The following is a 26596-nucleotide window of genomic DNA, read 5'->3' as shown; positions in this document are numbered from 1 at the left end:
TGTATATAAATCTAAAACGATGTCATATAAGACATTTTGCAAAACATAATCCGATGAAAACTGTAATTAAATACGATTACATCTTCATGATAGTCATTGTTGGTAACTAAATCTAAGAAATCGTCATATGGGATATTCGCTAAGCATAACCCGATTATCTTTCGACCTATTTACGATTTTTACTATTAATTCGTATATCAATCATCGTGTGCATTACATACGACGAAATTTACACAATGTGCTTACAACATGTGTACATTTATACGAGTCCGATGTGATATCCATTTATATAAGATTAAATCTCGACATGAATATACGATACCTGGTTTGCTGGGTTAAGTCGGGAGTCAAGTTCGCGTCGCGAGTCTGACTCGCGAACTTCGATTTAGTGGTGGCGAGACAATACCGTGCTCTTTCTTTCGTTTACGTCAAAGAAGGAAAGCAACTGTGCGAAATGCAAACAAGTTTTGTTTGCATTTCGCACAGTTGCTTTCCTTCTTTGACGTAAACGAAAGAAAGAGCAACACTGCCGTACAGGAGAAGAGTGCCCAGTTTTGATGTATGCAGAGTTGTCAAAAAGATTGTTCACATATTACGAACACAATTTATAGCGTTTGCCATTATAGCGCGTAAAAAGTTGGATAGGCTTAAGGTTGAAAAAATATTTCCATAGGCAAAAGTCAAGGCACTGACGAACTGACATGACACATAGAAGAAAATCCTTAAAAAACCATCGTCCTATACATTTTGCTTGCGCACTAGCACCCTCTGTTATGAATGTTGCGGAGTAGCTTGCATTTGCAGGGTTTTATACTGTAGGTTTTTTACATTTGCTGGGTTTTACACTGGAGGTTTTTTACACTTGTATGGTTTTATGCTGAAAACTCGAAGCGCCGCGATGTGGCCATGTTGCGAAACATGCTTTTTTGAAAAATAAGTTGTTTTTGAATGGACGATGGAATTAACGCGAGTGTCTCGTGTGTTTGTCTGTGGTCAAGGGAAAAGTATAAATATACTTTCAACAGTGTCTTGCCCCTCGGTTGATTAATAGGTTATGTCAAGCTAGGACAGGACGTGCCATCTGGCTTCTTACTCTTCTTTTCATTATGACCGCCATCCCGATTGAATATTCTTTGTACACTCTGCACCACTGTTGCCTGCACATATTGTTTTAAAAATAACTTCGTTTGCCGATAATCAGCTCCCGAATACGCCACAGTTAATGCGACCAAAATCATGTTTTGCATTTTATTTTGAATATTAAAATTCGTTTACAAACAAAACTAATATTAAACCAAGCATAGAACTACAGAATACAAAAGAAATTAAAATTCGGAAATAATAACTTATTGACGTATTCCCATTAATGAGTTTCAGCAACACTGAAAGCGATACCGCGTTATATTTTCCAGTCAACGGTTGCTCGTTACTTTCAGCCAATCAGAAATTGGGTCAATTTTGAGTCAACGCCGCGGTTGACACTTGGCACGTCCTGTCCTAGATGTCAAGCACCCTCGTCGGTAGACGCGTAAAATTGAAGATAGAATTAACAAAAGGGCGAATGTCGCAAGCGTAAACAAACCGAGTGAGGGTTGATTTTCCTATGCTGATGGTCCAGCAAAAAATAACTCTCACCCGTTTTGTTTATATTTGCGACATTCGCCCTTTTGTTAATGCTATCTTCATCTGTCAAACTTTTTATGGGGCACTTAACCAACATTGCCACACCTGCATGAATATTACATTGCTGCTTACCGCCTTACCGGCTCGCAAATAATTTCAATTTATTTTCATTCATTATCATTATAAAGCTAAAGGTGCCGTGTAGCAACACGTGCGTTTGTTTTGTTAAGCTAGTCTTCTGTAAATAACATTTAATTTTGTACGTTACGGTTATTCACTTCCAATAATCATGACGAAGAAGAAAATAGACAATCGAATCCGGGTTATGATCGAAAATGGTGTTAAACTTGGCCATCGAACCATGTTCGTGATTGTCGGTGATAAGGGTCGTGATCAGGTACCGATTTTGTATGACATACTTACGAAGGCCTCTGTAAAAGCACGACCCACAGTGCTATGGTGCTATAAAAACAAGGATGAAGCTATTTCAAAGTATGTTACTTCTGGAAATTAATTGGTTTCTGCGTTTTTGATTTATTTTTATTCTTTTAGCCATGGAAAAAAACGTGCCAAAAAAATTCAGGCGGGGAAAATTGATATCAACGAATCGGATTTGTTTGATCTCTTCAGAATATCTACAACAATTCACGGACGTTACTATAAGGATACCCACACTATTCTTGGCAAAACTTATGGTGTTTGTGTCCTGCAGGACTTTGAAGCCTTGACACCAAACTTGCTTGCAAGAACAATTGAAACTGTAGAAGGTGGTGGTTTGATTATTCTTTTGTTGAAAACTTTATCTTCCTTGAAGCAGTTGTACACAATGAGCATGGATGTTCATAAAAGATACCGTACCGAGGCTCATCAAAATGTAACGTGTAGGTTCAACGAAAGATTAATACTATCTTTAGCAGATTGCTCGCGGTGTCTTTTAGTCAACGACGATTTAACTGTCTTACCTCTGTCATCGCGAACAGCGGAGGTGAAGCCCGTAGAGACCGGGTGTATAAAAAAGAGTACCAACGATGAAATGTTGGAAGAGCTGAAGCATAGTTTGTCTGATACTCCGCCGGCCGGACCCATCGTAAATTTATGTAAAACATACGATCAGGCAAAAGCAGTAGCTCAGTTTATTGATGCGTTAGCAGAAAAGCAACTGAAACCGCCAACTTCTCTAACCGCTGGGCGAGGTCGTGGTAAATCGGCCGCTATGGGGCTAGCTATTTCCGCAGCAGTAGCCTTTGGGTATGTTAACATATATGTGACTTCACCGTCTCCGGAAAATTTGGTAACTTTGTTCGAGTTCGTTATGATTGGGTTTGATGCTCTTGAATATCAGGAACACACGGATTATACTATCATACGGTCAACAAATCCGGATTTTAATAAAGCTATTATAAGAATTAACATAACTCGCAATAATCGTCAAACTATCCAATACATATCGCCATCGGATGCGCATTTGCTGAACGCTGCTGATTTGTTAATTATTGATGAGGCTGCTGCTATCCCTTTACCATTAGTAAAAGCTATGCTTGGCCCATATCTTGTGTTTATGGCATCCACTATCAACGGGTACGAGGGAACCGGACGATCTTTGAGTTTAAAATTGATATCACAAATTCAAAAAGATAGCAAGGCTCCTCCACCGGTAGGATATGATTATGTTATAAAATGCTCTTATAATATTACATACATTTAATACAGATTAGCTTGGATGAGTCAATTCGATACCGGCCGCATGATCCTGTAGAATCTTGGCTTACTGCCCTTCTTTGTTTGGATGCAGCCGTGGTTCCTAATCTTATATCTGGATGTCCAACACCCGAAGCATGCGAACTGTACTACATCGACCGAGATGCCCTGTTTTCCTATCACCGCGCAGCAGAAGCATTTTTACAGCGCATCGTGTCTGTATGTGTTTCATCACACTACAAAAATAGTCCCAACGATTTGCAGATGATGAGCGATGCTCCAGCTCATAACCTGTTCTGTCTGCTTGGTCCTATTACCAAAAAAGACGAGCTGCCGGAAATACTGGTAGTGATACAGCTATGCCTCGAAGGACAGATATCTTTTCAGTCAGTACAAAATTCCTTGGCTCGTGGAATGAAGTCCGCCGGCGATCTGATTCCGTGGAACATCGCTGAACAGTATGGTGATAGCCACTTTCCTAAGCTAAGTGGAGCTAGGATTGTGAGGATCGCTACGCATCCCAATTATCAAAGGGTAGGTTTTTTCAACACAATATTATTCAAGACTATATACGTAGAAAAACCTTGTCATAGCTTTGATTTTTTCGTCACCTGTTATTACACTATTCCAGGGGAGGTATTTCGGTATATCAACAGTATAATTTATAGTGCCAAACGAATTTATGAAAGTGGTGCTTAAAGTTGAAATTTGTAGTCTTTTTGTCTTTGCAAATATTTTTACTAATAGCTTGCTTTTGTTCTCAGATGGGCTACGGTAAACGTGCTCTCCAATTATTGAGGAAATATTATGAAGGAGAGTTTACTTCGTTTTCAGACGAACAAAACGAAGAAGACAATGGTATTCAAAGTATCGACGATGAAGAAGTGGATTTGTTGAAAGAACTAATCGAACCGAGAAGCAATGTTCCGACGCTGCTGAAACGCCTTTGCGAACGTCAGCCTGAACATTTAGATTATTTGGGAGTCTCCTTTGGTCTTACCAGCGAATTGCTCAAGTTTTGGAAAAGCCAGAGATATGTACCAGTTTATCTCAGTCAAAAAGAAAATGATTTAACGGGCGAGCATTCCTGTATAATGATTTCACTTATTCATAAAAATCTAGAAAAATTGGAAACCAGTGACTGGTTGAATCAATATTTTGCAGATTTTCGAAGACGAATCGTTAAACTTTTCGGCAAGTCGTTCAAACAATTCGGTACGGGTATGTGCCTCTCGTTATTGGATAACAGAGCTTCGGCAATCAGTGGACAAGGTATGTTCGTTTTCTTCAATTAATAAAGAAAAAGGAATTCGACTCAGTTGATTTCTACTGAACATTTTGAAATATTGTTCCTAAATACTAATGTGTTGCTTTTTTTATTATTTTTATTGTATACACGTGTTCTAGAGCTAACACAAAAAACTATAGATGAATACTTTTTACCGCACGACATTCAGCGACTTGAAATGTATTCCCGCAACCAAGTTGAATATAAACTGATCATGGATTTGACCTCAGATTTGGCATTACTTTTCTTCCAAGCAAAAATGGCAGGTGCCAAAATAGATCCGCTACAAAAAGCTATTCTATTAGGAGTTGGTCTGCAACACAAAAGCATTGAAAAACTAGCCGAGGAGTTCAATATGCCGAACAGTCAAGTATTGGCAAAATTTTATGATTGCATAAAAAAGCTTACTAAATATATTAATTCGACTATTGAGCGCAACATAGAAAGTACGATGGTCAATGAAAGTGAATTAAACACTGGTACTGACTTGGTGATGTTAGATAAAACAATAAACGACGAGTTAGCTGACGACGTGAAACAACTACGAAAGAAACAAAAGAAGGATCTTGCACGATTAAAAAGAGAAGACATGAAAGAATATGCGATCAAAGGTACAGACGAAGAGTGGAAAAATGTTTTGAAAACAAGTAAACCTACAATTATATCCATCAAGAGGTAGTATGTTACAATTTTTTGTTTTTAAATTGATGTTTAAAATTTGATTCGATTTCAGTGGTGAAAAAAGAATGATTGAGGATAATAGTCAACCTTCTGGTGTTGAACCGAATCGTCCCAGTAAGAAAGCAAAGCATGCTTTTGCGAAAAAACATAAATATGCTAAAAGTAAAAAATAAACGCAAGTGTGCGAATGATAATTTTATGAAAATAAAATTCTGCATACTGCATACAGCTCACTATCAATATATCCGAAGGGTGCTAAAAGTTATAACACATATCAAATGTCGATCAACATTTGAAAAGGACGGATAAGCCAACTGTCAAACAGAACGAGTGAGAGTTCATTTTGCTATGCTGCTCCAGCAAAAAATAACTCTTGCTCTTCAAATGTTGATTGGTGAAGGTTTAATAGCTTTTGGAAAGGATGGTCATCTTGCCCCGCAGGTTGGTGAAATTCCCAAAAATCGAGGAAAGTTTTGCTCGTGTATATTTAATATTCACAAGCAAAACTTCATCGATTTTTGGGAATTCAAATGTGTCAAATTCTTTGGAAGGTGCATATTTCCTCTTATCAAAAACGTAAGTGAGGTTTAGAATAAATAGTTCAAGTTTTATCATTTACCTTTTTCACGTGGAACTGCTAAAATTTAAAAATTGCGAAAGTATGTTTTGTTCCGCCTTCAGAAAAACGAAAATACCTCAGCGCGATTTGAACATACGTCCATACTTTCTTCGGCAAAGTTGTTCGTCATAAAATTTCCAATCTATACAGTATAGCTACGTTACTCTGAGACACTGTTCGATATTGTTTTAACGTTTATTTAAATGAAATTTCGATAATTTTAAATTTTTACCGAATTCAATAAATTATGTAACCAAATATGACTCCAGACATGCCACCATAACTTTTTTATGAATGTATCAGATCTCAATGATTGTGAAAAAAATAGTTAACTACCCTGTTTCACCTACTTTAACATTTCTAAAAATATTCTAAAAATTTCTGAATTTACTCCTGAAAAATGCCATTTTTTCATAAAACTCAAATGAGCGACTCCTAAATCGCGTCAACCAATGTTGACGTCATATAAAAGTTTTGTTATGACACCCTAAGCTATCATTTGACGGGTCTGCCCCCGGGTTTTCTGACAGTGCTATTTTGGGACACTCTACTAATCACATATGACGCTCAAACCAAATCACTGTGCATACTAAACCCAGAATTTTCAACTCTAACGTTAAATCCGGGTTGCTGTATGCTTGCGAAACGTGGTAGGTCTCACCGGAGCTTAAACTGCAGATATTTATTAATCGCTGCCTGCGATATATCATTCGTGCTTGGTGGCTTGGCAACTGGATATCCAATGAGGAACTCTATCGTCGATATCTTCAACGGCCGATAGCAACAAAAATTCGTGAACGTGGACCGGGCACACCTTGAAAGGAGCGAACGAGCTCTGTAGAATCAGAGGCTCATGGAACCAGTACCTTTTGCCATGGCGGATAACCGTCGGTAGTGGAGATCTCTAATTTCATCCCTTTGTTCTGCTGGACCGGCCGACATGCACCAATAAGTAAGTCAGTAAACAGTAAATATTACTAGAAATATACAATTGTGGGAAAGTTTTCTCATATTAATAAATCTGGAGTCAACGAATAACATTTATTTATAAATAAATAAAATTTTTCCTAAATTTTATGTGTTGCATTCTTCGTTTGCATATTTATATATGATGCACGTTATATTTTACCATATTGTGATCATTCTCTACATGATCATCGATAACTAGTAGTTACTGTAAATAGGTGGAATCTTTACGCCTTTTTATCCATCTATCACTGAAATTTGCAGGTGTATATTTTACATTTGCATAGAAGGGTTACGATAGATTTGAATTATTGGGGTGTGCTGGATTTGACTTTGATTTTTTATTCGATTATTTAATCTACGTTTATGGTCAACAACACTATAACAACAAATCTCAAGGACATGGCGTGCACTCACTTTCTATTACGCTTTTTATCAATCGAAATCATAGTAAATAACTTTGAAAGCAAGGCAAAGAAGAAAACCCGGATAAGCAAATAGATATTTTAATCAGGTATAAACTAGTTGAATTGTATAGCAATGAAAAACATTTTCGTAATACATATTAGAAATAGATTACAGAAATAACCCAATCCGCAAACCACAAAATATCAATATTAAATAATTAATATATTCACTTACAAAGGGTAAACATCTGAATAGAGAATATCATCTTTCCTTTATCTATTCGTTCCGTAATAAAACAATCGTTTATTTTCTTTCTGTTTGACTACACTGCTCAATCACATTTGTCTTTAAATAGTTTCATTATGTATATTTTATGCCTATTTTGTTTTGGTATTTTCGTTAACGTTAATAAGATAATATGTCATAATTTGGGTATTGTCAGCGGTAAGTGATTTATCTAATTTTAGTTGATGCTTCATTAACTTTGAGAATAATAGTGTTAGAATTGAGGTTGGGGTTGAAAGATGTCTGTTTTATTTATGTTAATGTTTTCGAATGCAACTCGTTTTTCATAGATAAAACCCATTGATATTGCGCTTACATGAGTGGCTTATCCTCATATTGTTTATAATAGTAATAACACTTACTGTCAAGCTACTTTGTTTTTATTACCATGCTGAATTTAGCCACAGAATATCCTATTGCTCTATATATATATAACGTATTCCTCAGGATAGGATTTTTCTCGACAGCATCTACCTCGTAATGACATTTTTTATCTGTCTTAATACGGCCATGTTTTTAATACAACGAATGAATTATCGATTCTCTATCCGGAAGTTGCCGAACTTTCATGGAACCATCGGCACCACATGAGAAAAGACGACCACATTGATCGATCTGCAATTGTGTCACACCTTGACCGATGTGCTTGAAGAAGCTGCTACGCGCATGGTCGCCCATAAAACTGTAAAGCAATGTGTGCACCGTTAGTCCCCAGACCTGAAAAAAAGGTGTTTAAAGAATAAATTTGTTGTAGATATTACTTATCGTATCTGCCCCATAAGGTAGCTTATTAATTGCATAGAAACTTAGGTGAAAACTATATGATAGAAAGTTATAAATACAGGCAACCATTATTGGCTTCTATCATCGAAATTTGAAATGCAATAGATGCTGCAATTAAGTAAAACAAAACAAACCATACACCTGGAACGTTGAAAACCTTCTTATCATCAAAGTAGGCTACTTGGGACTGTGCGCAGCGGCATTATCGTTGATAGAAGTCTTTTTCGAGATGAACTCTAACTCGACTATTGTCGGGAAATATGCCAGAGTAAAGTGACCAGATTTTTTCTGGAGAAATTTGGAACGGCGAAGGTAATTTATGCCAGACTGAAAGCGGAGTTTAGGAGCAATGGGGTAAAACAAAATGCGTCGAAGACCAAATATATAATCAGAAGAGGCTTAAAGGAGACAAACGCGTTGCTCCGTTTAAAGGAAAAAAACACGAGATCCAGCGGTGTATTCAAGTGGGAAATCGGACCTACTTAACCTGCTTTCAAACGCTACGATCAACAACCATCATACCCCGCCGTAGGAAACTGACATTGTACAAAAGCCTTATTAGACCGTCAGTTTTTTTTATGAACTTGAAGCTATCACGCGGTTCACAAGGACATTCCCGCCCTAGACGTGTTCGAACGGAAGACACTGCAGACGATAATTGGCGGAGCGCAAACTGGAAGCGGAGTAGTGAATGCTGTGTAATCCATAAATCGGCAACACTGCCGCTCATATATTGTTACAGAACATTCACGAGAAAGTGCCCACGTTTCTATTACCTCATATTCTATTACCTCTAACACGTACGAATCACAAGCTACAGTTACAGCTTGGAACGTGCAAGATAGCTCGACCAGGTCGAAGGCAATTTTTGACTTCTGAGCCACCTTAAAAATTGGCGCCGAGTGGCTCAAGATCGAATTTAATGGAGATGACTGCCTGAACATATTGAATGTGTTATTTGCTAAATTGTTTTTTTAGTATGTATATAACATATTTATTTAGGGATAAATAATTCAAAATTATATATTTTTTTCAGTTAAATACACTAGTTTCAACAATATTTCGTAAAGAGAGAACTTCTTCCTAGAGAATCTCTTAGAAGTTATCTGTAGCTTTTTCTGAGAGTTTCAACATTCAACTGGCAGGATAAAAAAGTTTAATCAATGCTGGACACTAGTCTAGTCAGCCTATGTCAGGGGATGTTTAGTCATATTTAGTCATATAGCCTATATCGAGGTAAAAATTTTCGATCCCGAGTTATCCTCCGATATAAGGCAGGGGACCCTGCCTTAGGTACTATCGAGTCCATGCAAACGGTAACAATACTAGTTACTCAGACTAATGTGACCAAATAATTCAAATAGTGGAATGAATGAAACATCGAATAACAAATTTTAACCTAATATGATTTTTCTGTCTTTCGTTTTTTTTTGGCTTTTTTGACATTTTAGCCTTTTGAATTTGAAAGGTCAGGTTTTTAGTCGAAAAAATTGACTTTAAACATTTCCAAAAAATACATAAATTGCAATATCGAAAAAAGGATGGGTCAAACACTAGATAATTTTGTTAGCTTTGAAACAAAAAAAGAAGCTAGAGAATTGCTTGAGCCGTTTGTTGAACGTAACAAAATATGCCGTAACACTGTCGATTTGTAAGAGAGAGAGAGAATTCCACGATGTAAGAAAAAGAAATAAAAATAGTTGATTTTGTACCGTTGAAGAGAACAGACGAGATTGTTTTTCTTTCGCGTAGGTTTGTTCGAATATACAATCCACAATTCTTTCCCGTGTTGTGCAAGAACATTTCTGGTCCTTCGAACCGGATAAAATGGCGTCACTTTCTAGAAGCGGTTCTGCCTTTTACATTAGGCGATTTCCCGGAAACGTCCGGTACACTCACGAAATCCAACTATCTTAGCACGAAAGTTGGTCAACTTCCCGATAATCACTAAAATCCGGTTTGAGGACCAGAAATGTTCTTGCACAACACGGGAAAGAATTGTGGACTGTATATTCGAACAAACCTACGCGAAAGAAAAAACAAAAGAAAAAAGAAGAAAATTAATGAAGAACTAAAAGTGATCAAAATCCAATTGGATGCAATAAGAAGAAAATTGAATAGGGTGCATATAGCCCTCGAAGTGAATGCCGAAGAACCGAATATAAATTTGAGAAGTAGGCATTTTTTGCAATTGCAGCTGAAAACGATTGAAGAGGCGTTAAGTGGATACAACGCATATCAGCAGCGTCTCTACAGTTTGGACGTAAGCGATGATGCTCGCGAAGAATCGGAGGTGATGTAAGTCCAATTTGAGCAGCAACATGGTGAGTTATACGTTTTTATTACTAAATTGCTGGATGATATCGTCAAAAGTGAAAATGTTCCGGGAGTAACAGCACTAAATCCAGTATCGTCGTTTCCAGTAGCTGATGCTGTATCGATGCGTTTACTTCCGCTCAGGGTGCCCTTGGCTTCCTTTGATGGCATATAAATGACAAATGACATATGAGAACTGGTTCGCTTTCAAATCGATGTTCGAAACTATTATGAACCGCTATCAGTCTAAATCTCCAGCGATTAAACTGTACCACCTTCGCAATTCCCTAGTAGGCAAGGCAGCAGGAATAATTGATGACGAGATAATTAATAATAACGATTATGCCGCGGCGTGGGCGACATTAACTGAACGATTCGAGGACAGACGGTTAATCATTGATAAGCATGTTGATAATCTGTTCGATCTTCCAAAGATGATGAGTGAGAATGCAACTGATTTACGAAAATTGATAGACGTCTATTCGAGAAATGTTGATGCTCTTAAAAATCTCGAGCTCCCAGTACAGGGATTAGGAGAGAGTATGCTGATTAATCGAATCGCTAAAAAGTTAGACGACGAAACACGCAAAGCTTGGGAATTAAATCAAGCGGCCAACGATATACCAGATTATGAAACAACTATGGAATTTCTGAAAGACAGATGTCGAATGTTGGAAAAGAGGCGCATCGCAAAATCCAACGCACCATTAAGACTTTCAAAACTTTCTTTTAGTTGCCACTGCCGAAAAATGTCCACAGTGTTCGAATAGCCATGAATTATGGAAATGTGACGTTTTTAAGAAAGCAAGTCTCTCGGATCGGTACAGTACCCTTCGCCGTATCGGAGCGTGCTTTAACTGCCTTCAAAAGGGACACCGAACAGTAGAATGTTCATCAGAACACGCATGCAAGAAGTGCAAGAAAAGGCATCATATCTTCCTGCACCCGAATGAGCCTTCCACAAAAAGAAATGAAACTTTATCCATAGCATCGACGAATTCAAAAAACGATCAGCAGAACCACCCAAGTAACAACGGTAGCTGATTTGCAAGAGCAATGGTTGTTTATGGGTTGGTTTAAGGCGATCAAAGCTGCTTAAAGTAAGCACCTAAATGGTGTTTAAATAAGCGATGCTTAAGCTACTTTAAGTTTTGCAAACGAGTTCTCTCACAAAAGCTGACGAACAAGCTTAATAGCGGAGTTTTCTACTACAAAATCTGCTTATAAACAGCCATAAACATCAAACCGTTTTACGGCTGCTTAAAAGTGTTAAAGTGTAGAGTGGAAGCTTTCATTAGGCTCACAGCTTTCAAACTGCTTTAAGGCTGCTTAAAGGTGTTAAAGTGGTTTTACAAACTTCTACCAAGTTTTCTTTCGGCTCACAGCACACATACTGTCAGATCATAGAATTTCGCAATTTGGCTGACAGCAAAAGTTTGTCAGGTATCGACATTATCGACTGCTTCACGCTAGGCTTCAGGTGTAAAGATATTCTCACTGTCTCTTCTCCAGATGCAAATGGGGAGGATCATACGATGAGCGCTTATGGATCAAAAGATGGCGGTTCAATTCCCGGAAAAAAGACATGCATTTTTAATTAGCTAGCCCTAATTATTCGAATTAAAGTTATATTCGAAATTAAAAATATCGCGTTCGAAACATGTTCACAGCAAAATAAAAAAGGCCGCGTTCCATTTTTTTAAATTTAAAAATAGATTTTTTTTGGCTGCATAAAGGTTGACGAAGCGTTGATTAAGCGACTGGAAAAGCAGATTGCAAAACTATTTCTCGTTCTAAAAATAGAATTGACAGCATTGCGCAAATTGGCTATTTAAAAGGGCAAAAAAGTTTCTATTAAGCTTCATTGCAGCTTCGAAAGCAGCTATTAATTAGCCTGAAGCTTGATAAAATCACCAGATTTAGATGTTTAAGAGCTGAAAAAAGGTTACTATTTCTAAACCTAAACCATAGATCAGCCACAGGTTGAATAAAATCAGCTATAAAAGCGTTTGGTCAGCCTGAAAATTTTCTTTGTTCGATTTAATCGACGTTTTTCGGCGAAATAAGTATGAAGATTTAAATTACCAGTTAGTCCGGACGTTTCGAGCTACTACTGGTCTTCGCTCATCATCTGCGGACACTAAAACACTATATTAGGCACATTTACAACATAAAACATATTACAAATTCTTAACTTACACTTTTTCGTCCATTAGGTTCTACTTCGTTTATCTTTCTCTTTGCTATGTCTTACTTTCTATTTCTCTTTCCCCCAAGTTTTTTGATTACAGGGTCATATGCAGCTTTGAACGTTGCGGAATCTACTTGCCTATTCACAACATTGTTCTCACCTTTAATTTTAATGTAAAATGTTTCCGCTATTAGTCTAGTGTTATGTTTAGTTATTTTCTCTATGATTTTGGCTTCGTCAAATTTAAAAACATGACCTGTTTCAATGGTGTGTTGGGTTAAACCTGTACCACCAACTGTTTTTGCTTTGATGCTATATTTATGTTGTTCCATTCGTTTATGTAAAAATTGGCTTGTTTCTCCTACGTACGACTTTTGACACTGACCACAATTTACTTCATAAACGACGTTTGTGTTTTTATCTCTTATAATTTTGTCTTTGGTTTTTGTAAATAATACGTTTTTTACTTTGTCGGTTGGTCTGTAAGCAACATTAATCTTAAATTGTCTTAAATATCTGCCTAACTTTTCACCTAAACCGGCAACATAGGGAATTGTCACGAATTGTTGAGTTGTTTCTTTGCCTGGTACTTCTAACGTATTGTACATCCTGTGTAGCCTGAAATTGTTACTTGGGCAAGACCGTGGTACATCGACTGAACCAAGTACTTCAAGTCCTGAAACCAGTAAAGAAGAACGGCAATCTAATTTTTGTACTCGGCCAAAGACGGGTAAATAAATATTACTCTCAACAGCTGTGGTTCTTGTGTATGGGAAAGCGAGCGAACCGTTCCCATGCAGAGTACTGCTCGATTCCGGTTCGCACATCAGCTTCGTTTCGGAACACATTGCTACGTTATTGGGATTGAAAAAACAACCTGCTAACTGTTCGATTGGTGGGTTAAACGGAACGCAAACGAAGGTACGATTTAAGATACACACAAAATTGTAATCCAGAATAACTGATTACACTACTTGCCTAGAATTGCTTGTGGTACCGAAAATAACAGGAGAGCTCCCAGTTACCAAAATTGATTCCAAATCGCTAACGATTCCTAGGGACGTGCAGTTGGCTAATCCGTATTTTGGGACTCCAGATAGGATCGATATGTTTTTAGGTGCTGAAATATTCTACGAGTTGAAATCAGGACGTCTACATTTGTCGAATTGTTCAGCAGTGCTTCAAGATACCCAATTTGGATGGGTTCTCAGCGGTTCAGTACCTGTTAAAGAAGGCAAAGGATCCCCTAGTTCGTTTTGCACATGAGCTGAAGAAGATATTGATAAACTTGTCAGGCGATTTTGGGAAATTGAGACATTGAGTGATTCTGAAAAGCGAATTGAGACGACTGAAGAAGCTTGTTTAAATTATTTTCGTAAAACTCATGAGCGGACTACAGAGGGGCGATTTGTTGTTCGTCTTCCGTTTAACGACTTGAAATCCCAACTAGGTGACTCACGAACGATGGCTACAAGACGTTTTTTGTCACTCGAGAAGAGGTTAAATAGTCCCAGAGCTAAAAGAGCAATACATGGCATTTCTACGAGAATATGAGAATCTTGGGCACCTTAAATTGAACAATGACACGACTAATGAAGATCCAAATTCGGTGTTTTATCTTCCACATCATTATGTCTTGAAGCCTAGCAGTACTACAACAAAACTTCGAGTAGTGTTCGATGGATCTGCTGAATCGAACACTGGTATTTCCATTAAACAAACTCAGATGATCGGGCCTACAGTACAGAATGATTTGATGAGCATAGTGTCGAATTTCAGGGTGTTCAAGTACGTCTACTTAAGATGTATTGTCAAGTTCGGATACATCGAGATGATACACGATACCAGAAGAAGATTGTCAACAGGTATGATAGATATCAGCCCCTTCGGACGTATGATTTACAAACGGTAACATACGGGTTGGCATCGTCACCGTTCTTGGCTACGATGGTGCTACTCCAGTTGGCGAACGATGAGGAGCAGCAGTTTCCTCTTGCGGTCTCTGTAGTCAAGAAGTGTTTTTATATCGATGACGTACTGACTGGAGCAAAAACAATGGAAGAAGCAATCGACCTTTTCACGTGCCTAATGGCGGTTAATTAAAGCCCTATAAAGATATACATTTATATGGCTTTACGGCTTGTGGGTACAACTATCGGAAAAAATAACATGCTTTTGGCAACTCTGCTCACGTCAAGTTGACATTTTCTGCTTGCAAAACTGTCAAGCGTACGTTAGCAAAGTTGCCAAAAGCATTGAAATATTTTCCAAAAGTTGCGCCCACTATCCGCCATTAAGCACGCGAAAAGGTGGATAGATCTCAGAAATCAGATTATCGCATTACTAGAGAAAGGTTGCTTCAGTATCCACAAATTCTGTTCAAATTCACAAGCGTTACTGGAAGATGTACCGAAAGTAATGCGAGAATGTAGTATAGACTTCCAGGATCCCACCATAAACACAGTAATCAAAACCTTAGGTGTAGCCTGGCGTCCACAGGAGGATTGTTTCACGTTTGTTGTTCCAGAGGTTGTATTTGGAGAACATGATGCATTCACGAAGCGGTTGATACTCAGTCAAATCACGAAGATTTTTGATCCGTTGGGTTTTGTGGGTCTCAATCTAGATTGGGATCAACCTGTCCCCACTGAAATGGCGAATCTCTGGATAGATTTTCGAAAACCGTTACGCTCCTTAAATGAATTCACGATACCGAGATGGATTTTGTCTAACGAAACATGCATTATAACGCTCCACGGATTTGCAGACGAGTCAGATTTGGCATACGACGCCTGTCTATTCACCAGATTAGTGAAAGATGACGGTCATGAAATTGATCTGTAGTAAGTCCAAGATTCTTCCAAGAAAAAAGGGTAAACAGAAGGAGATAACCACGCCGCGAGCGGAACTCTTAGCAGCTCAGCTTCTTTCAAGGCTTACAGTGATACAAATGGATGCTCTTGATGTCAGATTCGATTCCGTGGTGCTTTGGAGCTATTCACAGATAGTCCTGTGTTGGTTACGTAACCCTCCCGACTCTCTTACTGCTTACGTCGGGAACAGAGCTCAAGAAATTCAACAGCTCACGGAACGATTCCACTGGAAATACATTCCTTCTAAATTTAATTCTGCCGATACGATTTGCAGAGGTATGCATGCAGCCAGGAAACTTGATAACGCATGATTTGTGGAGGAATGGCCCATCAATTCTTCGATGTCCCGATGGATATTTTGACGAACCGATTGCTATAGCGGAAGAAGAATTACCAGAACTTCAAAATTTTTCGGCAATGAATACACAAGATTATCCTAGATTGGAACTTCTCAATCGAATGAGCCGATACAATATCATTCACCGTTCTTGAGATATTTATGGTACCGACTTTGAAAACCTGGTTTCGAGAAAAACGGCATTGAAATTTTTATTCGCAGTGCAATCGTTCCGAACATGCGCGGTACAAATAGCTATAACTTTGTCAATTTTCAGAATTCATCCAAACGGCTTCAACAACATATTATTCAAATGTTAATCTTTCGAATTAATTAATAAAAAAATACGATTTTTTGGAATTGAAAAAGTACTACTATGCCCCCTTAACGTGTTTTTAGAAAAAACATAAACTGGCAAAGTCTTCCCATCCCAACAAGTCTTAAGATTCTTTGCGACGATTTAACCTAGCCTAATCTGATATCTGTGCTTGGGAAGTATATCAAAACAAATGACAAAGTCTCCTTTTCTCAACAAGGTTTCTTAACACCGCGATTGAACCTAGTCCAATTTAAGTCTTTGCTTGGGAAGCACGTCAGAAAGGGTGGAATAGTCTCCACGATCCAACAACCAACACAATGTTTATAAACGACCGCGATTGAACCTTGACCAGTTTGATGTCTGTGTAAGGGAAGTGTGATAAAAAAATGACAAAAGTCTGTTGACCCAACAGATCGCAAGTTTATCACGGTGAAACGATTAAACCTAAGCGAATTTGATATCTGTGTGGAAAAAGTGCGCTACAGTCCAATTTTCCATGGAGTTGCCTATATAATTGAGACTGTTATGCGAGTAGCGGTAGTGTAGTGTTCGATAATATGTTTCTTTATGTAAGCGCAGTGCGCACGTTTACCATTTCATTAAAAGAGTAATGAAAAGAAAATGTTCTACTGATAAAAAGGAATCGAATTTGTAAATTGTCTTCTACGGGGGGAAGTGTTGGTAATAAATACAATTCTTGATTTCTGTAAGGTAATAGGACAGCAGACATGGTTTAACTCAGTGTAACTACAAACTCTAAGAAGCTAATAAATATGATATGCACAGCATTTAGAATATTTAAACCTGACTAACTCTAACGAACGAACAGAAATGACATAGAGAACATTTGTAAAATGTCACGCATACATAGCTTCATAGTTTTTTTATTATGTGACAGACCTTCATATTTTTTTCTTATTATGTGATGTAGTAAATCTCGTTTGAATATATTCTCTTTTTAAGAGATGTAACATATTGATTCTTAAGGTGAAATTAATCGTCATGGATTCTGCAAATTTTAAAAGCAATTTTTTTGTTTGGAAAAAAAATCTGTTCATGAAATTATATTCGCAGTGTTCAGATTGGCAAGAAGAATGCAGTGAATACATTTCTATAAACAGAACCCCGGTTTTGGGCATAAAACTGCTTTCGAAATTGGGCGCTCCGATGAAAAGTTAATGACTGCTAATTTCCCGTTAATATTGTGCTTCCCGAGAAAATATTTCGTTTGCCAGTTTAATATAGTTGTGCGCAAAGGTAAATCATATAGAGTAAGGAGGGGTAAAAGTACGATGCGGGTAAAAGTGCGATTCAATGATTTATCAGTGCGGATTCCGAGTAAATTGACTACATTGGCATGGATGGGTGAGTACTTTGACAGCTTAAATCCATCATAAACATTTGTTGTTTACGAATCATAGTTGCTGAGTTATGGGTAAAAGTTATTTTAGAACGGTTTTGATATAATATTTCGTTGTACGGCAAATACGATATCAACAGGAGGATATTACTAATTCACAAATTGTAACAGCGTTTTACATCACTCAGATATCTCTCTTGAAATTGCGGTGAGAAGAATTTACAAAATATATGTTGCTTTTCCATAATTTAATCAAACCCCGTCAAGCGCCTAGCGGGGCAAAAGTTCGATTTATTGACGGGGTAAAAGTTCGATTCATGGATCGAGAATCTAACTCATTTTACTGACGGGACGACAACACTATGCAAGTCCTTGCGACTTGTAAGGTACTGCGGGCGACGCTGCTCGTCCGTCAGCGTTATAGCCGCGATTCTCAACGGGGTTGTTCGGGAAAGGAGTTCTAGTTCTATCACGGAGCGAAAAAATTCGTTTGTTTCAAACGAAATTTTTATAACAACCTAAAAATATTTTTGTTTCGAAACGAAATTCTATTTGAATCAAGAAAATAACAGTTTCGCTTTTCCATAATTTAATCAAACCCCGTCAAGCGCCTAGCGGAGTAAAGGTGCGACTCACGGACGGGGCAAAAATGTATAGCTTATATACAGCTTTTGGCACTATATTACAGATACTAGAAATGGAAGATCTGCAGAAAACTGTGTTCTACAGATGTTGGTCGAAGGAAAACAATGTTTTTCCGCTGATGAAACATAAAACAAACGTTTGGGAAAGTTTCGATCTGTCGGAGGCTGCAATACACCAGCGAAAAATAGGAAAGGTGTAAATTGAGAATATTCCTTACCGAAACATACCGCAGATTGACGATAATATGGTTTTGTTAGCTACTGCTGTGCTAATTTCATGGATTCGAGCTTCGCGCTTTTGCCCCGCGGTAATCGAACTTTTACCCCGCTAGTGGGGTAAAAGTGCGAATCGGCACTTGTTCAGAAGAATGAAGAATTTATTTTCAATAACACTATTATTCCAGATGATTTATAGTTGAATGTAAAGACATTGAGTTGCTGCATCACTGTAAAATATATTTTGTTGTTGTTCTTCTTTATATCTCGCGAAAATTGATGACAACTTCAAACATCGCACTTATGCCCCGCCCTACTCTATTATTGACAGTGTAAGCACGTGTAAGTTTTTTATGTTTATGCTCTTATTCTTTGCTTAGATAACATTTGTTTTGTCCTTTTACGTACAGACTTACAAACAACACAGTTACAATGTCTTACGTTAACCGAAAATGATAAAATTTAAATGCTGGTTGCGTTTGTGAAAAATTTGGCCATGTTTGAACGGGCAAACACGAAGCAAGCTACCCTAGCATTCAGCTGATGAGCGAGAGAGAAATATTGTTGTTTTTCTCATCACTCTTGCGTTGACAGTTTCTCACGAGATTTCGTAAGAGTGTAGAAGAGATACTTTGACTGCGAGCAACCAGAACAGAGCTGCGCGCAACTGTTAGGCGCACAACTAAACCGACGAAAGAAAAATTTTAGATAATAATCGCAATATTATTACTCACCTTCACATCGCCGTCTGCCGAACCTGTCACAAAGTGTTCTTCGTGGGGATCTATAGCTAGGCATTTGATCGGATTTTCATGGGCCTATAAAAATAAATACAAGTTTTAGATGGAATTATTCAAATGAGAAAAAGAGTCTTAGCGATATGAGTCGTACCTCCAATGTTGTATAATGGTTAAAAATAGTTAGATAGAGGCGTAGGAGGTTGTAGTTTTAGCCAAATCAATCAGTCAATTTTTAGAACTTAGAATATATTTTATCAAACTATTCTTGAGAGTTTACTACCAGCTACCACAATAATCATTTAGTAAGTGCTTCAACACACCTCATAAACCGTAGACAAGTATAATAGTGGCACTCGTGTACCCATGAAGTAATCCACTCGATAAACTTTGGACATAAGCTGGGGCCAGCGCTGAAGCTGTTTGCAGTAAAAATAATATCAACACAATTTTTTTATACACTCGCCGTTAATTGCTAGTGTGGTCACTGCGCTATGTTTTAAATCGTGGAAAATTTCCAAAATATGTTTTTATTTATCAATCTGTGCATTCATAATCTCTAATAATAAAAAATTTACAATAGCGTTTTTTGTTGTTCCAGAGTTATGATTGGAATACTCGTTTTTCCTCATTTGCCCATTTCAAAATTTCATATCTCATTAATGGAGAATCGTAGAACAAGGATTTTTTACTAAAACATAAGCACATTTTCTCAAAACGTAAGTGTCGTTTGGGAAAAATTTGTCACGAAATTTCCACGGCGTTGGAACACTCCAACGAAAAGTTCAACGCAAATTTTCGCCGATATATGCAAAAAGTATTATTGTGCTTTGCAGCTGTACCTGGATTAATCCAGATTATTTTCTCTAATGCCAATGTATATGACAAAACAAAACAGCAACATAGCAGTTGTCACTCTTTCTCTTTCTCACTCACAGCATTCGCATTGTCGCACTTTTTGTGCCAGTCGCACTTTTAGACTGCGGTGTCCAGTAAGGTGCAAAATGCGGGATACATGTGTTCAAATGCATTTGAAAAGCCAGGAAAAATAATTTGTAACGAATATATAACGAAATTTTTTTAAACGACGTTTAAGAACAATCTTATATATAAAAATGGATTTCTGTCTGTCTGTCGGGATGTTCGTTGTAGCATCAAAAACTACTGAACCAATCGGTATGAAAATTTGCATGCAGAAGTTTTTGGGGACAGGAAAGGTTTTAATGATGGTTAGAGACCCCTCCCCCCACTAAGAGGGGGGCTCCCATACAAATGAAACACAAATTTCTGCATAACTCGAGAACTAATCAAGCAAACAGAACAACATTTGGCATGTGGGTGTTTTTGGTGACAAGAATTTATTCTATGGTAAATTGAGACCCCTCCCCTCTTTAGAAGGGGAATTATGACTCCTCAACTAATCGAGCAAATGGAACCAAATTTGGCATGTAGGTGTTTTTGGAGGCAAGAATTTTTTCTATGATGAATTAGGACCCCTCCCCACTTTAGGAGGGGGGGTCCTATACAAATGAAATACAATATTCCTCATAACTCGAGAACTAATCAAGCAAATAGAACCAAATTTGGCATGTGAAGGTTTTCGACGGCAAGAATATTTTCTATGGTGAATTGGGACCCCTCCCCACTTTAAGAGGGGGGGCTCCTGTACAAATGAAAAACAAATTTCCTCATAACTCGAGAACTAATCAAGCAAATGAAACCAAATTTGGCATGTGGGTGTTTTCGGAGACAAAATTTTTTTCTATGATGAATTGGGACCCCTCCCTACTTTAAGAGGGGGGGCTCTTATACAAATGAAATACAAATTTCCTCATAGCTCGAGAACTAATCAAGCAAATGGAACCAAATTTGGCATGCGGAGGGTTTTGGAGGCAAAAATATTTTTTATGGTGAATTAGGACCCCTCCCCGCTTTAAGAGGGGGGATTCTACACAAATGAAATACAAATTTGCCCATAATTCGAGAACTAATCAAGCAAATAGACCCATATTTGGCATGTGGGTGTTTTTGGAGACAACAATTTTTTCTATGATAAATTAGGACCCCGTACCTTTTCAGGAGGGGGGCTCCCATACAAACGAAATATAAATTTCCTCATAACTCTAGAACTAATCAAGCAAATGGAACCAAATTTAGCATGTGAGTGTTTTTGTAGGCAAGAATATTTTCTATAGTGAATTAGGACCCCTCCCCACTTTAGGAGGGGGCTCCTGTACAAATGAAATACAAATTTCCTCATAACTCGAGAATTAATCAATCAAATGGAACCAAATTTGACATGTAAGTGGTTTTGGAGGCAAGATTTTTTTCTATGGTGAATTGAGACCCCTCTCCTTTAGAAAGCGAGTTATGACCCATCTCCCCTCTAAGACGGTGGGCTTCCATACAAATGAAATGCAAATTTCCTTTTATCTCGAGAACTTATCAAGCAAATGGAACCAAATATGGCATGTGGGAGATTTTGGAGTCTTGAATTTATTTTATGATATTTAGAGACCTCTTACCCATGTGGTAGGGGGATATGGACTCTCATACAAATAAAACAGAATTTTTTGCGAAACTCAAGAACTAATCGAACTCGAGAAATTCGAGACTCTTCCATAAAACATTTGTCAATGACAAGACCACAAAAACTATCTATAGTAACACCAGATCATTCAGGACGAGACGGCCGCGAGTGTTACCGGCGACCCGCCGTCGGAAGCGCCGCCCACCGGGGGGAGGCAACTCCCCGCAGAAATCACTACCGTGGACCCCCGTTCGTTTGACCGCTTTTAATCTGAACACTTTTCAATTTGCATCCCGTTGGTTTGCACAACGTGCAAATTAAAAATGAATCAAATGTCATTCTCAACATGACATCATTTGCTTATGCAGACAATGCGCATATACGCGATTTGTTTGTCCTGATCTCGTGTGTTTAATCTGTTTCACATTGCGTTTTCCCAACGATTATGATAGAAATTCGATCGGATAATGAAATATTCGCTGCTTCCAACTTCCAACTGAATCAAACCACCAAAACAATAACAACCCAAGTAGCACTTGTAACTAATCATAAAAATAAAAAAATACAAAAAGGTTGCACAGCAGTTACATTTAGGATACTTGTAACGAATTAGGTTACATAAAATTAAAAATAGTTACTTTTTAGTTTTCTAGTGACAAAAATCTCAAAAAGTTACCAGGTAGTTACCAAATGACCAAATTGAAACCTTTTTTTCGAACTGTCAACAATTTGGTCGTCGCAAAACAGTCACCTTTCAGTTACGAGTTACCAAATAGTTATCAAGTGACACAAATGAAACCTTTTTCCAAACTGTCATCAACTTGCTAGTCGCAAAACAGTTAATTTTCCGTTACGAGCAGTTACGAAGTCAAAAAAAGTCGGTTATGTAACATTTTCGCAACAATTTGTTCACTGTTCCTTGTAAACACAACGGATTAAGGAAAAACTAGACCTGAAGATTATTGCTAATGGTAAAGATAAACAATTGGTACACGGGTTGTGAAATGCTCTTGTAAATGCGTTTATTTACTTAATTGATGGTACTTGGAATCTTCTCCGCCCAGACATTGGTATTAAGTAAACAAATGATGATTATTCTCAAACGTCAAAACGATCAAGTTACATCGAAACGAAACCGGCAATGAAAATAGGTTACAGTGTAACTTAGAAATGACGACATAAGAAATAAGTGACTACAACAGATTTAATATTGGTTACCGTATAACCGATACCGTAACCAGGTCGAAGGCTAAGGTTATGTACAACTAGAATGTAACTGAAATGTAACCTTCTATGATTAACACTGGTGGTAGCTGTTTTATTCAAACTGAAACTATTCTTTGATATTAAATTAACACTTTCTTTTCACAACAATCACTAAAAATACCTTTTCCCGATATCAACAATGTGAACAATGAACAATGGCTGCAAAAATCATTTCATGCAATATGCCGAAAACGAAACAAAACTTCAAGGACGATGGTGTAGTAGTTAGAACCAAAGGCAAAATGGCTATGAATTTTACTGTGATAGAAGTGATAGCGAAAACAACTTGATTTTTAATGGTTTCTAGGTGAATGCTCCACTAATTCATTATTGCTAAGAATAAATTTAAAAAATCAGAAAATTAAAATTTAAATTTTTATATTTGATTTACAAAACATCAATTTTTCAAAGAAGTAAGTAACGAAAAGCTATATTAAATAAGAGCGCGTGAATTTTTCAAAGGTAGAATCATGCATTTCACCATAAATTTGAAACTGCATTAAAATTTGTGTTGAAATAATAATTTATACACTCTTCTATATTCAACAGTTAAATTTACTGCTTGACGTTGACAGCCATAGATTGAAATAATAAACCTGCTACATTTTCGCTATGCAATAAAAGTTACAAGATAACTAATTTGCCACCAATTGAAAGTCAATTTACAGTTTATGTGTAACTTCAATAGTAACCATTTTGTAACTATACATGTTACATATTGGTTATTGAGTAACCGTTAATGCAACCAGATTTAGTTACAAAAGTTGCGCTATTTCGGTTACACAACTGTTATATTTTAGGTTACTGTAACCGAAGTTTTACATTTAAATTTGTCGCATATCAGCCGCTGCGACTCAATTGTGACAACGTGTGCTACTTGGGAAAGAGTAGGGCGACTAGATCACACAAGTTCCAGCATATGTAGAGTTGCCAGTTGTTCAAATTAAAAACTAACCCCGTTAGTTTGCATGAGCAATCGTTCAAACGAACGGGGGTCCACTGTACTGTCTAGGTTTATTTGTTTTCCTAGGTCTACCTGGATTTCCTGGAACGAGCGACAGCAATAAGGAAAGGATCGCGAAATGGTACTTTCCACGAAAAAGTTTTCCGTGAAATGGTACTTTCCACGAAAAAGTTTTCCGTGAAATGGTACATTCCGTTTAAGGTTTTTCGCAAAATGGTATTCGGCGAAATGTTGTACAATCATGGCGAATATTACTATCCGCTTTCTGGCTATGGGACAGGGGAGTTGTTTTTCACTTTACTGTGAGGAAAAATTGCAAATTTGTATATTAAACTACTCATTCCTGGTAACTAATAAGCATTAACATAAGCAGCAAATCAGCATATCTGGCATTTTATACTACAGGTTGTTGTATATTAGCTTTTTGATTGCATAGGTGTTGTAAATTGGCATCCCAATTTGTATTCAAATTCTTCGTGTCGGTAAATTAGCTGTAAATTAGCATTGTCAGCACTATAAGTTAAGATTATCAGTAAAGTAGTTGTATATTTTACCAAAATAGCATTTAAGGCTTATTGACCTGCATTTGAATAGCATTGGTGATGCTTATTGGTTACCTGGGATAATTTCATAGTTACGTAACTGCCAAAATGAATCATCTAAGGTTGAACTCCTCAGAAACTTGCAAAACTCGAGATTGTGACAAAGTTCATCCGAGATTCATGATTTATGTACAACACCGGTTAATTTGTGGCAATACGAAGTTTGTCGGGTCAGCTAGTATTCTATGTTTGTGCATTTTACAACACTCGGAACTTTTCAAATAACTAAAACTGCATATCTAACCTGGAAACGGTGTCTAAGTACGCGTTGACGTACGTCAAATATGCACACATCTCCCTTTTTGCCAGCCGATATAAGCAATTGATGCTGAGGGGCATATGCCAGACTAGATGCTCCCTGATCATGACAATTGAATGCTATAAAAAAAGTCTATTACCTTTCTATAATTTGCATAAGAATTGTAACATACCTGATACTAGTGCTTTCTTCTGGGGCAATAAAGTGTCCCAAATCGCAACATTTTTACTTTCAGAACTATGCCCAGCTATAAATATTACGACCGTGAATATTAAATACTATTATTTTTTGTTTGTTAGAACTTACATGTCGCCACCAAGCTGCAGGATCCAAGGAAAACGAAATCTGTTATTCCCTTATTGTGGCATTGGTATGTCTGAAAAAAAAAACTAATATGATAGGATGTTTGTTGCAATTAGATGGACGTGAACTTACAAAGAATGGTCTATTACTCTGGCTAGCTAGTCCCACTTGCCAAAGACTCAAGTTACCGTCTCCGTCAGCAATGCCGAATTTGTTACCATGTTGTGAAAAGCGACAGCGTGTTACTTTGGCAAAAGTTCCCGGAGGCCTTGGAGTACATACTACTTGTTGGTGTCCCCATTCCCACAACTGGACTGAACCATCTTGACCACCGGTGAGATAGAGCGGCATCAGTGGATGAGCACTCATACGTTTGATATTGTCGACTTTATGTTTGAGCACCTTGACAATTGAGAAGAACAAACAAAAGAATAAATAGAATCATACAGAGTTTTTTCATTCAAAATTATCAACAATTTATACAAACGAAAAAACTTAACAGGATAATTCTTTAAAAGGCACGAGCAATTCTATTTCAATTTCAAAAACAATTAGCACGACCCTCTCGTTATCCGATGAAAAATTTGACCAAATGCATGATGTGTCAGAGAAAAACAAATAAGATTTTAACTAGGTATTTATCTTATTTTGGTTTGAAGTCTAAAAAGAAACAGTTCAATCGGCGTAAAGTTAATAGCTATGGAGAACGTATACTTTTGTATTTAATTTGGGGCTTTCTCAGACCCCTAAAGCAAAACCTAGGTGCTACATTCCGTTTTCCAAACTGACAGCGATCCTATTGACTCTAACAACTTCTCCCAACTGAGATTCGTACATACGACGACTTGGTTGTTAGAGCAGTGTTAGTTAATCCAAATCACGACCAAATAAGACAGCCAAAAAATACGGTCTTGGAAGCAACAATTTTTTCTAATGTTGGAGAATGTTGACTACTTTCATTATTTTGAACTTTCGTAGCAGTACATGACTGACAATACTGACGAATCGATGATGAATGAAACATAAAACAGCTTCCAGGGTTGATGTTTTGTCCAGCAACCGGAAGAGGAAAGCTGACAGATATTTTCAACTATATGAAAATGTCGAAGTTCGCTAAGAAATATCTGGTTTGCCAGGGAATCTGTACCATTGGCTTTAAAAGTGACATTTTCATTGCAAGCAGAAACGCCAACCAGGAAATTTACGTGAACGAATGTTTGGAAAAACGTCTTCTGCCTTTTCTGAAGGAACACTATTGTTCCGTATTCTTTTGGCCGGATTCGTCATTCTGCTATTACGGTATTCCGCCAACAACGTGCGAGTGGTGC

The 26596-nt window shown here is 37.5% G+C and overlaps 2 protein-coding genes across 3 annotated transcripts in view; one reads left to right on the top strand and one right to left on the bottom strand.

Moving 5' to 3' along the window:
* The first annotated feature begins 1829 nt into the window (after positions 1-1829).
* Positions 1830-5463, top strand: LOC128735809 (RNA cytidine acetyltransferase). Its single transcript, XM_053830295.1, has 6 exons — positions 1830-2115; positions 2176-3277; positions 3334-3855; positions 4086-4593; positions 4729-5284; positions 5343-5463. Exons 1-6 carry the CDS (start codon positions 1913-1915, stop codon positions 5461-5463), a joined length of 3012 nt encoding a protein of 1003 aa, XP_053686270.1. The 5' UTR covers positions 1830-1912.
* A 1517-nt stretch (positions 5464-6980) lies between these two features.
* The window catches only part of LOC128738211 (dmX-like protein 2), a 58605-nt gene continuing 38989 nt past the window's right edge, over positions 6981-26596 (bottom strand). For both annotated transcript variants that reach the window (XM_053833176.1, XM_053833177.1), the window contains 6 exons: positions 25401-25670; positions 25272-25341; positions 25138-25212; positions 24951-25084; positions 19342-19425; positions 6981-8285 (listed from right to left, as the gene is read on the bottom strand). In XM_053833176.1, the coding sequence (XP_053689151.1) occupies positions 8085-8285; positions 19342-19425; positions 24951-25084; positions 25138-25212; positions 25272-25341; positions 25401-25670 (834 nt within the window). In that variant the 3' untranslated portion in view covers positions 6981-8084. The remainder of the gene's footprint in view (positions 8286-19341; positions 19426-24950; positions 25085-25137; positions 25213-25271; positions 25342-25400; positions 25671-26596) is intronic.

This window comes from Sabethes cyaneus, chromosome 2, assembly GCF_943734655.1.
Source record: "Sabethes cyaneus chromosome 2, idSabCyanKW18_F2, whole genome shotgun sequence".
Classification (NCBI taxonomy): domain Eukaryota; kingdom Metazoa; phylum Arthropoda; class Insecta; order Diptera; family Culicidae; genus Sabethes; species Sabethes cyaneus.
This window is presented reverse-complemented; position numbering and strand designations above follow the sequence as displayed.